General features: G+C 55.5%; 1 protein-coding gene across 1 annotated transcript; it reads right to left on the bottom strand.

The window, feature by feature from the left end:
* Positions 1 to 6,875: 6,875 nt before the first annotated feature.
* NQO2 (NAD(P)H dehydrogenase, quinone 2) lies at positions 6,876 to 11,068 on the bottom strand. Its single transcript, XM_010831425.1, has 6 exons — positions 11,044 to 11,068; positions 10,503 to 10,621; positions 9,977 to 10,258; positions 9,254 to 9,367; positions 8,359 to 8,460; positions 6,876 to 7,140 (listed from the first exon to the last, which is right to left on the bottom strand). Exons 1-6 carry the CDS (start codon positions 11,066 to 11,068, stop codon positions 6,964 to 6,966), a joined length of 819 nt encoding a protein of 272 aa, XP_010829727.1. The 3' UTR covers positions 6,876 to 6,963.
* Between the last annotated feature and the right edge of the window lie 250 nt (positions 11,069 to 11,318).

Genomic DNA, 11,318 nt, shown 5'->3' with positions numbered 1-11,318 from the left:
CGGATGGGGGACGGCCGGCTCACACCCCTGCCGCAGGGAGCAGGGTCGGGAGGAGGTGAGCTCAGTGGGACCTGCTTGGGCTGGGGTGTCTGTTGCGCTGCACCCCTGGGAATGAAGGAGGGGAGGGAACAGTTGGGGGAAGAGCCGAGGTGACACCCAGCACAGGGTGTTCATGATAGACTGGGATGGGAGGAACCCAGGGGACGGGGGAGAGTCACGGAGCCCCTCCAGGGAGGCCACCTGGTCCCTGCTCCCTCCAGCACCCGCCACCAGAGGGAAGCAAACGCCCAGCCCAGCCCGTCCCCCTCGGTGCTGGGGAGTGGGTCAGAGGCCCAGGCTCGGGGCTTCCTTCCCTCTGAGTCACTGGAGACCCAGACACCCTGGGGCTCGTCTGCTCTTCCACAGGCCCAAGGCCAGGACGTACGGTAGGGGGCTTGCCACAGGGGGCTCCATGGCTTAGGGTGGCCGCACCTCAGATGAGAATTGATATGTGGGCAGATGTTGACTCTCTCAGGCCAGTGTCCATGTGTGAAGATCACGAGCAGGGGACAAGCGTCAGGGTGCACAGAGACAAGGGGGACTCTCCTCCAATCCTCCAGCCTTGTCGGGCAGGAGTCCTGGGATCCCAGGGACCAGGACAATGGTGGCAAGGCCAGGTCCAAGCTGGCCACAGCTGGGTGGAAGGAATGCGGCTGACTGAGAAGCCTCAGCTGCGTCTGGCTTGGAGACTCAGAACATCAACTTTGTGGTCCTTGCGGTTCTGACTGTGTCCCCAGGACCACCCTCCCGTGGACTCGGACATCAATAACAACTAAGTGTGGACGCGTGTGAAGTACTAGATGGTGTACGACACGGAATGCCTGCTGCATAGAGACATTCTTTTCTGTAAAATACACAAGCCTGAAGCTTGTTATCTCCATCCTACAGACGCTGACACCAAGCTGCTGAGAAGATGACCTGCTCAACATCCCAGACTCACCATCTGGCAGGACCAGGATGGCAGAGTCGGAGATCAGAACCATTAGCGGTGGAGCACGTGCCTAAGAGTTTATGAGCATGCTTTGTCTTGAGTGGGCAAAGTCCGAACCTGTTCTGATATTCTAAGTTTAAAACTCTGCTGTCCTTTTTTTTTTTTTTTGGACCTGTTATTTGGATAGGAAAGAGAGAGGGAGAATGACGGAGCATGAGGTCTTGTATTTATGAGAAAACCTGCCCTTATGAGAGCTTCCAGTCACTTGTGACCTACAGGCTCGAGGTATCAGGTAGTGCTGTGTTAATGAACAATGTCGTGTGCGTACACGTACTTCATGCAAACGTCTGTGCTAGGTGCTCCATCTTTTGAGGACAGCAAACAGAACCAGTACAAGCTGTCGGGTCAGATGAGACTGGTCTAGTCCAGCAGCGCTGAAAGCCCATCTCAGGCCCATGAGCTTGGTCAGTCGGTAGCTCAAAGGGCTCATTTGTCTGCACTTGGACTGGAAACGGATGTTCATGGCTTTGAAATGTAAGGGGGTACCACCAGCTCCTCTCCCTAAACCCCACTCCTGGATCTTATTTTGCCGTTCAACACGTGGTCACAGCTGGATAATTTCTTATGAAGAAAAAGAAGGGAAACCTTTAGAGAATGGGTGTAAATATCAACTGTAAACTCACCAGAGGCATCTTCTCTGCAGCCCTCAGCTCCGTGTCCACCACACAGAGATGGCACGGTACAGCCGCGGCCCTGCCGGCTCAGCTCAGCCACCTCCGGGGCACTTCAGGGATCCACTGAAAGACACGGACAGTGACCACCTTCTTACCTAAATCTGGAAAGAAATCCTCCCGGGAAAAAATTCCTCTCGGTGGTAATTCAAGGAAGAAGAAAAGCATCAGCAGCCTTACTGCGACCCAGCTGAGCAGGAAGGCTTGCTCAGTGCACACTCTTTAACACAGAGATCGTTCACACTCAGCGGTAACTTGCACTGTTCACTGTCACTCGATTTCACAACACATACACCTGGAAAATAGGACAGCCTAAGTCACATCCTCTCATGATGAAACAAGCAAACCATTAGAAATCTTGTCTAACTTTGTTATTTTAGGTGATCAGTTTTGTGCTCTTCTGAAGATAAAAGAAGTTCACGTTGTAGACCCAGGCTGATGGGGCACTGATTCTGCCCTCAGCCACAGTCACACCCCGACAAGTATTGACCTGATTGTATTGTCTTCTCCTCCAGTCCTGGACTCAACCCACAGTGGGAAGGACTGGCCTAAGCTCCCCGAGACTGAGACCCATTACACTCAGATGGCAGGGTGACCACAGAGGCACAGGACCTGGGAAGGCCTGCAGGCTCGCTTGTCCTGTGCCTCGCTGTCCCAGGCCAGGGGCTCTGGACTCTCGGATGCCCCTGTGAGGATGTTCGTCCTCCCAGGAGGTGGAATGGGAAATAGCCCCATGCCAGGGGGCAGCACCAAAGGCCAAACGCTGGGCTGGGGGACAGAGCGATGCAATTACATCATCAATTCTTGTTCTGCATCAGACCTTAAAAAGATAATACATACATAACCCAAAAATGTTTTAGGTCATTCTTCCAAGGAGTTTGAAATTCAAGTAAAATTCTTGTCAAGGCTTTTCATCCTCATCTCCAATAGCCCATGCTTCTAAACCTGCCACCTCTTGGAAAGATGGTTTTCTTCTTCCTGAAGAATTTATTCAGGGTTCCCAAATGGATGTTGCCAAAGGGGCCCTCTGTGAGCTCTGGCTTGTCTGCCAGCCCCAAACCCAGGGCCGTGGGCTGGGAGAGGACGGTCTTCAGAGGAGGGGTGGACAGAAAGGCCTGGGCTGGCAGGGCCCTGCTCCAGCAGCAGCTCAGGCCACCTGCGGCACCAGCTTTGGGCACAAATCCTTCGTGTTCCTCCAGTCAATCCCATGGGTCCTTAAATGCCCTTATTCACTGGGCTCCCCACTTCTACCCAAACTGCACAAAATTCTCGTTTGTTTTCTAGGGGTTTTCACTTATAACCCCTAAGAGGTGAAGGGCTTAGAAGTCTGAACTGCCCGCCAGCACTGTGTCTCTGACCCGGCCATCTGGGGGTCACAGTCAGGTTTGGACTTAGCACAGCCTCTGGACTTAGTCCACTGAGACAGTCACGTCTTAGATGGTTCAGAGCCCACCCAGCCCCTGGGGCTCCCACGGTAGGCTCTGAAAAAGCAACTCTCTCAGCTCATTCCCTCAGAAGGCTTTACAACAGTAAATACCTAGACTGACTCTTGTTACTTTTGCAAATGATTTCGAATGTATAGCTGTCATAGCTGATTTCTCAAAGGTCAGTAAAGACCTTTGTGCCCCTCCCATCACACTCCTATTCTGAATATTTCATTTTCATTCTACCACCTCAGTAGAATCTCCAGATGAGTTTGTGTCTGGCGTGTTTGTACACTTGGTCACGCGATCTTCTGTGACACTCGACATTATGCCTGAAGTGCGTACATCCACTCTCTCTCTATCCGTGTCTAACCAACTGCTTCACCTAGTCACTATTTTTTCAAACCCATTTGGTCACTTTTGAGTGTCTCTTGTTTGCTGCTCAGGTTTGATTCCATTTCCATTTCTTTAAATACCTTATACGCTGTTACTTTGTGTTATCTATCTCATAGCACTGATATCTGAAGCTCCTGCGTGGTAAAATCTACCACCTGGTGTTTCTGCTGATTTTCATCTCGTGCGGTCTCTGCATGTATTTGGCCATTTGGGGGTTTCTGTGAGGCTGACTTGCTCAGGGAGCATCCTCACAGGCGTAAGATGATGTTTTTCTCTGGAGCAAATCTGTTGACTTCTTCCTCTGCTGAGGACATTGTGAAGTGAAAGTCACTCAGTCATGTCTCTTTGTGAGCCCATTTGATTATACAGTCCATGGAATTCTCCAGACCAGAATACTGAAGTGGGTAGCCTTTCCCTTTTCCAGTGGATCTTCCCAACCCAGGAATTGAATCGGGGTCTCCTGCATTGCAGGCAGATTCTTTACCAATTAAGTGGGCCCACTTAATTTCTTTAGATTTCCCCTTGCTCTGTAGATGCGGGCAGAATTAGTCCCACTCCAGGACCCCACAGTGCAGGAGAGAGACTCTTCTACCCAGAGCTGAGACGGAGACAGCTCAGCGTCCTGTCTTACTGTGAGAAGGGCCTCCTTCTCAGGTGGGCAGCCCTCTCTATGCGAGGTCTCAACTGAGCTGCCCCCAGCGCACACACCCAGGGCCTGGTCTCTCGCTTCTTTCTGTGCTGGAATACTGGTGCCGTAGAGCACTGCTAGTAGAGAGTACTCGTTAACACAGGGTATTGGTGTCAGCACGTGACCCGGAAGGTCCGTATTTCTGTCCATTCTGCCGCCAGCAGCTCGTTAGGTGTTGTTATGGGACAAGGCTGCTGTGTGTGTTGCGGGGGGAGGGTGGACAGAGCTGGGACATTTCCCCGTTTCCTAAGATGTGTTTTTAGAAGTGTGTTTCTTGCATTTAAATGGGCTGTGGGGGCAGTGCTGCAGGAGGCCTTTTGAGAAATCTCATCTGCCATCTGCCAGGAGAAGGAACTGGAAGTCTCAGTAGGATTTCAGTCTCAGTAGGATTTCAGTCTCAACCAGAAACTCTGTGGAAGCACCCGTATGACCCACAAACATGGGGCCCTTGCTGGGCTGGGCACTTGGCTCAGATTTCCTCTTTCCCCACGATGAACTCGCCATGGGGTCTCTGTACACCATTTCTCAAAAAGGGCCTCTGTTCAGTGCTGCCCCAACCTCTGCCAGGTTTCTGAACCTGAGTGGCTGTGAGCCCAGGTGCCCTGCTGTGAGCCCAGGAGATCCCAGCAGAGAAATCCATCTCCTGGGCAGCAGCCAATGACACCCCCGGAAAGAAGGCTGGTTCCCCGACACTGCTGAAGACATCAGCTCCATACATCAGGCTACCTGGCTTCTCCGTGATGGCGCGTCGGTCAGGTTCCTCTGCAGACACACACGATGGTGTAGCAAAGCCGAGACACCTCTGCAGAGAAAACCCAAACCCCCAACCTCAGGAGCAGGGGAGCAGGGGAGAAAGGCCTTGGGCTGATGGCTGGCTTGTCCCCAGACATCGCAGCAAAGCCTTCCACGCCCTTTCTAGCCAACGCAGCATGACCACCAAGGAGATGATCTTAACAGGAGATGGCGCTGCCGTTTTCTGAAGAGTGAATCACATGTGAACATCTCCGCATGGAGAAGAAATCAAGCGAGGGCCTGGATACTGAAGGGCAGAACGAGGCTCAGGAGAGGTGCAAGCTCCCCAGGAAGTGGTCTCTCAATAAAAGCCGCAGGACTGTCCCGAGCAAGCTGTGACTGAGCTGTGACCGAGCCAACATCATCAAAGATGCTTTGTTGTGTGGATTCTGAGGATGGTCCACACGTGCTGAAGGGGGCAGAGGAAACCTCCGAGGAGTGTGTCCAAGGTCTGGGCCAGTTAGGAAGCTCCTCCTCTTGGACAGATGTCCAGATACAACCTGTGTCCCAAGGGCACAGAGGAGACTGGTGGCTAGATTCAAACCCTCCATGTGAAGGAAATTTGGTGGTTCTCACACCTTTGTCCCAGGATGGGACCAGGCTGAGGAGACCCCAAGAGAACGAGGGTTGCTTCAGTGTCCTGAGGCCACAAGGGCAGTCAGTGTTCAAACCCCATCTTTGCTTCAAAGCACAGGGTCTCCTATGTAAGGTCCTGCCTGAACATCCCAGCACACCAGGATGAAGGCTGAAGAAGCTGCAGCAAGCACGGCATTTAAAGAATTGACACATGAAAGATAGAAAACACAGAAGACGGGAGGTTTTGAAGAAGATGCGTCTGAAAAAGTTGCTCAAAAAGAGGGCCCAAAGAGTGTCTGAAGAAGCCAGTTCCAACGGTTTGAAAAGAACGATCTCGAGAGAACCGAGACTCAAAAGAGATGATGCAAACAGTCTGGAGGGGACCCCGAGCAGGCACCTGGGGGGACAGCCCCAGAGAGGGTCTGGGATGGTGGCGCTGAAAGAAAACGCGGGGACGCTCTGAAAAAGCCTGAAGAAAATGGTGTCGAGAAAGGCAGAAAGAAATGACCCTGAAAAATCAATCTGATTCGAAGATGACAGCTCTGAGAGAGGGATGAAGATGTGAAGGGAAGCTAAGAACACGGAACACCGTCTGGTGGTGGATCAGGTGAAGAGGAGAAAGACAATGAGGGTGGAGGAGGGTCTGAAGACACCTGTGGGGCCAGGGGGGTGGACAGGGAGGAGGCAGGTGAGGGCGTGTGACCAGGAGGTGCAGCTGGGAGTGTGATGGGGGTGGTGGTGGGGCTGCTGAGGAGAAGGGCCCCGTCCTGGGCAGTGATGACGACCATGAAGAGAAAGGGCGGGGGGCGGGGAGGCACGCTGGCTACATGTGCCCGCACCTCGGGGCCACGGCCAGTCCCATTCCCGGGACTCGTGTACACTGACAGACGCCTTCTCACTAAGGCCGGTGCCCTCACTTAGTAACCGGCCCTCAGGAATTGTAAAGAGATGCTGAGTAGTGCTCAATTAAAACTTAACACTCATGATATAAAAAGAAAAATGCACAAGAAGTTTAAACAGAGCACTACGACACAAGCTGTGAACAGATTACATTTTCCTCTGAAAAACAGAAATTCAAGTCAGTTGCAGAATAAAACAAATATCTAACAAATCCAGTTTCGTGCCAAAACTACAGACAAACACTACCTGCGAAGGCTGAATAAAGGAGAAGGAAAGGTATTAGAAACAAAAAGCGAGCCTGGGAGAAGGACCTGCCACCCCTCAGCAGAGAATCTGGGACAGCCAGCGGGGGGTGGGAGCCAGCCCGCAGGACCCTGGAGACACAGTCACACCCTGGCTGTCGTGACATCCTTTATTACATGCGCCTGAGTGGCATTACACGCGTCACAGCTCCCGTGTGGCCCCCACAGTGTGGCGTGGCCTCCGTCACTGCCCAAAGTACCACGGGGGCGAGCACTGGATGGGCTCCTCCTCCCAGAGGGTCTTCAGCCTCTGCGCCCAGGAGGCCACCATCCTCTTTCTTTCTTCTTCGGACGCCATTTCAGGACCAAAACTGATCTGAGGGGCAAGGACTTTAAATCCGCAGAAGTGCAGTGTGCCGTGCTACAGCGCAAAGAGGGGAGCGCGGTGAGAAGCCGCCCGACGCTCAGTCACCGGGGGAACGTGCACAGCTGGCCTCCAGGGAGCTCAGAGAACCTCCCACCACCAGGGAGCCGAGAATGCGGGCGCTGCCCTGCAGCCTCAGGGCCTGGCCGCTCCTGGGGGGCAGCGAGTGCTGGGTGGCTCCGACACAGCTGTCTAATCTCTGCTGCTGAGTCGCACACTAAGTTTTATTGTTTTGATTGCTTAGGTAAATTATGGCAACTCATGAAAGGGAAAGTTGCTCAGTCATGCCGGACTGTGCAACCCCATGGACTATACAGGCCAGAATACTGTAGGGTAGAATAGGGTAGCCTATTCCTTATCCAGGGGATCTTCCCGACCCAGGAATCAAACTAGGGTCTCCGGCATTGCAGGTGGATTGTTTACCAACTGAGCCACCAGGGAGCCCTGAATGAGGCTATTCCAGCTAAATGTGCCACCACGGAAGGCTGCTCAAGACACGTGTTAGGTGTAACAACAAGAAATGTGAAGCAGTACTTGCGGTGCACTGTTCATGTAAGGAAAGAAATATGATAGGCTGAATCATCAAATGGACATGTGTAAGAACACAGGGCCCTCCCTGGTCCAGCCAGCCCAGTGGCCGGCACTCCATGCTCCCCGTGCAGGCGCCTGGATCCCATGTGCTGCAGCTGAGGGTGAGCATGCCACAGCTGAGGAGTCTGCATGCCCTGGTGGAGACCTGGCTCAGCCAAATAAATACGTGGATAAATGTTTTTTAAAAAGAATATACATGGGCTGTAAGGAAATACATTAAATCATTGAAAGTGATTGTTTTCAAAGGCATTAAGAGAACTGAATTTCTCTTTTTCACAGTCTCTTTGTTCCCATATGTACTTTTGCAAACTGAAACAAATGTGAAGAGTTTTAAAGCAGGAAGAATTGAAGCTCATGACACACGGAGCCACCTCACGGCTCCTGTTTACCCAGAACGGATACCAGCCAACCGGGCTCGGCTCGGCCTCTGGCCAAATAGCATCAAAGGTTCTCATGATCACAGAGTTTTCTCCATCAGGCAACCTTTTCAGGGCTGCCAAGTAAAACATCCAAAAGGCTAAGAGGTTATGATATCCTGCTTCCAGGGGAGTCAGCATGGCCTGGCCTTCAGGCCCCCCTCTCACCCGGGAGGAGCTAGGAGAGCTGTGTGTGGGGGGCGCATACCTGGAGGGGCCACAGGAAGTACCGGAAGTCTCCGTTCACCCCAGTCTTGGAGAACATGCTGGCCGTGCCGCCTGTGGTTAAGGACAGGATGGCCAGCTTCCCCTGTGGAGGACAGCACGGGATTGGGCGTGGACCCAGGGAGGGTCATCTATAGTGACTGGAGGGAAACCGAGGCCAGCTCCCCCGCCCCACCTTCCCTAATGGACGGACACACACTCCCATCTCTGTCCGGCCCAGCGGCAGGCGACAGCGACATCTGACAGGGCGGGGGAGGGGCAGCCAGAGGGAGTGGGCTGGATGGACAGCGCTAACGGGCCTGATGCTGGGAGAGTGGGCTTCGGGGGTGTGGGTGCGGGGGTTGGCTGGGAGGGTGCATGACGCCTGCGGCCAGCGGGGCCAGGCTCCCGGGGCTGGTCAGCAAAGGGCTGAGTCTCTTCACGGCCTGAGACGCCTCTCACGTCTCAGCGCTCTGTTTGTGCACGCTTGTTTTCTGAGGCTTTTGGAACTTGAACATCATCTGCTTGCACAGGAAATCCACAGCTACCACATCCTGTGCAGCGGCTGGGTCCACCATCCACTTGGGTTATCCTGCTTTCAAGATGGGTCCAGGTGCTGAGGGGAGAACAGGTGCATGGCCAGGCACGAGTCCACGCTGCAGGGCAGGTGCCCCAGACCCCTGGCTGAGCACGCCGCCGGACGTGGACACCCTGCACCCTTTGCTGGAGGAAAGGGCTGTGACCCCAGGAACCGTGCTTTCTCACCCGTGTAAGCCCTGCACACAGATGGTGCTCCGTGGGAGTTTGGTTAACAAAGGCAAACCAGAGGTGACTTGCTGAGATGCCCCGTCCTTCTCTGATGGACAAGGGTCCCTCATCCCGGTGGGTAGGGGTCATACCTTGAGGAAGCCGTCATCGTAGGAGCCGGGGAAATCGAAGGCAAAGCCCTGGCAGAGCACCCTGTCCATCCAGCCCTTCAGCACGGCGGGCACGCTGAACCAGTACAGCGGGAACTGCGGGGGAGCAGGAGGGGGTGCTGGGGTGTCCGTCCACCTGGGGCTTCGGGGGTGCCGCCCCCTCCCCGGCCTGGGCAGGCGGGTGCCCCCTGGGGGCACGCGCGTGGGCAGCTCTTCCCCCTGCTCTGAGGTGTGTAGGGTGGCGGCGGCAGCGGGCTGGGCGGGCAGGGCTGACAGTGTTTTGGTGGCTGCCGCAGGTGGCTCTGGGTCCCCCTGACGTCGCGACTGCGGGCCCCTGACTGAGCCCGCTCTGGGGCAGCAGAACCATGACCCCAACCACGGGGCCAGGGGGAGGGTGCGGGAAGGAGCCTGCCCCCTCTCCGCCTGGGGTGAGACGTGGCGTCTGGGAGTTGGGCCCAGAGGTTCTGAGGAGCTGAGCCTGACTCCACACTGCAGCAGGGAGGTCTCCCTGGAGCCACTGTGGTCCCCACAGAAGCCCCAACACCGCGTCCAATGACAGTGTCAGGGAAAAGAGACGAACACAGGCAACAATCCGTTCCCAGAGGGGGAAGGGAACCCGCGCGGGGGGCCGTACACCGTGGCCAGCAGCGTCTCTGGACAGAGTCTGCACACAGAGCCGGTACAGCAACGAAAGGGAAAACCAACCTGGAATATCACCAGGTCGGCCTCCTGAAGCTTCTTCTGCTCCTCAATGATGTCACTGCTCAGAGACTGCTTCTTGTAGGCCTTGTGGGCCTCCACGCCATAGTTGAAGAAGCCAGGGTTGGAGAGGGTGCCTGGGAAGCAGGACAAAGGCTCCCACTCAGCGGGACATCCATGGCCCGCCAGCCCCACAGTGACACTGCTGCCTGGACGCCCCCCAGCAAGGTCACTGAGACCTGACCGGGGGGTGGGCCCTGGGGTCAGACTGTGGACACAGAGGAACAGCTAGGGTCCTCACCTTCGAGGGGCCAGAGTCCAGGAGGGACAAATAACCACATGATTAACACGGAGCACGACAGAGCAGTGAGCTCAGGGCAGCCCCACGGCACACGGACCTCACTGCCCAGACGCGGGGGCCTCGCCCATGTGGGCAGCAGGTGAGCAAAGCGTCACGGGGATTTGACGATGGAGCAGGAGTTCTGCAGGCGGTGTGGAGGACCGGAGGGGAGGGGGCTCCAGTGCATGATACATAGGGGACCGCAGCGCTGGCCAGAGGCAGGCCTCGGGGAGCTGCCAGGCCAGGGCGGGAGGCCGGGGGCCGCGGGTGGCCTGGCTGCAGGGCTGCAGCTCGGCCACGGGGGCTCAGCTCTGCGTGCACATGGGTTGCAGAGGGGGCCCATGGTTTATGCAGGAAACAGCCATTTTCTCGATTCAGCTCTGAAAAAGCTGTGGCCTCAGCAATTCTGGAGCAGGCCTGGTTGCAGGGGTGGGCTCAGGCAGCAGCAGGGCTGGGCCCTGAGGCAGGACCCCCACAGTTAAACGGAAAGACGAGGCCTCGGTGGGTTCCTGTCCAGGAGCACGACTCGCCTAAGCACTGCCCAGTGTTAACTGGTGGTTGAGGGTCTCCTCATACCTCACTGGGCTCTAACCTCATCATAACAGGCTGTTTCTACCTTTCATAACAACACGAGGGGCCAGGTAATTCCCAAGCGACCAGAGAGGAGTGGGGGGCTCAGGGTGGCCCCCCAGCACACAGGCCTTCAGGGTGGCCTGAGTAGAGCCGGCCCCACCTTTGGGCACCACGGCCGAGAGCATCCCAGGGCCCAGATTCCCCGGGCCTCACCTTCACTCAAAAGCTTGGCTGGGACCCTTCTGTGCATGAGGTTGTGTGCTGACCAGAGCCCCCAAGGAGGAGAGCCTGTGTCTCAGGCAGGCTGCCACCCCCAGGTGTGGAGCCCACCGCGGCCTCTGTGTGCTGCTGAGAGTGGTAAACAGATAACACGTGTGTGGGCCACGTGTACTCCAGGTAGAGTTTAAAGGTGAGAGCAGAGCAGAGGTGTGCAAG

Source organism: Bison bison, unplaced genomic scaffold (genome assembly GCF_000754665.1).
Source record: "Bison bison bison isolate TAMUID 2011002044 unplaced genomic scaffold, Bison_UMD1.0 scf7180017859821, whole genome shotgun sequence".
Classification (NCBI taxonomy): Eukaryota; Metazoa; Chordata; class Mammalia; order Artiodactyla; family Bovidae; genus Bison; species Bison bison.
This window is presented reverse-complemented; position numbering and strand designations above follow the sequence as displayed.

Coding starts and splice junctions, on each gene's coding strand:
- NQO2 (XM_010831425.1), bottom strand. CDS start 11,068: ATGCTCTCGGCCGTGGTGCCCAAAG. Junction 9,368..9,976: donor CCGACCTGGTGATATTCCAG/GTTGGTTTTCCC, acceptor GCTCCCCCGCAG/TTCCCGCTGTACTGGTTCAG. Junction 7,141..8,358: donor ACTTCCTGTGGCCCCTCCAG/GTATGCGCCCCC, acceptor TTTGCGCTGTAG/CACGGCACACTGCACTTCTG.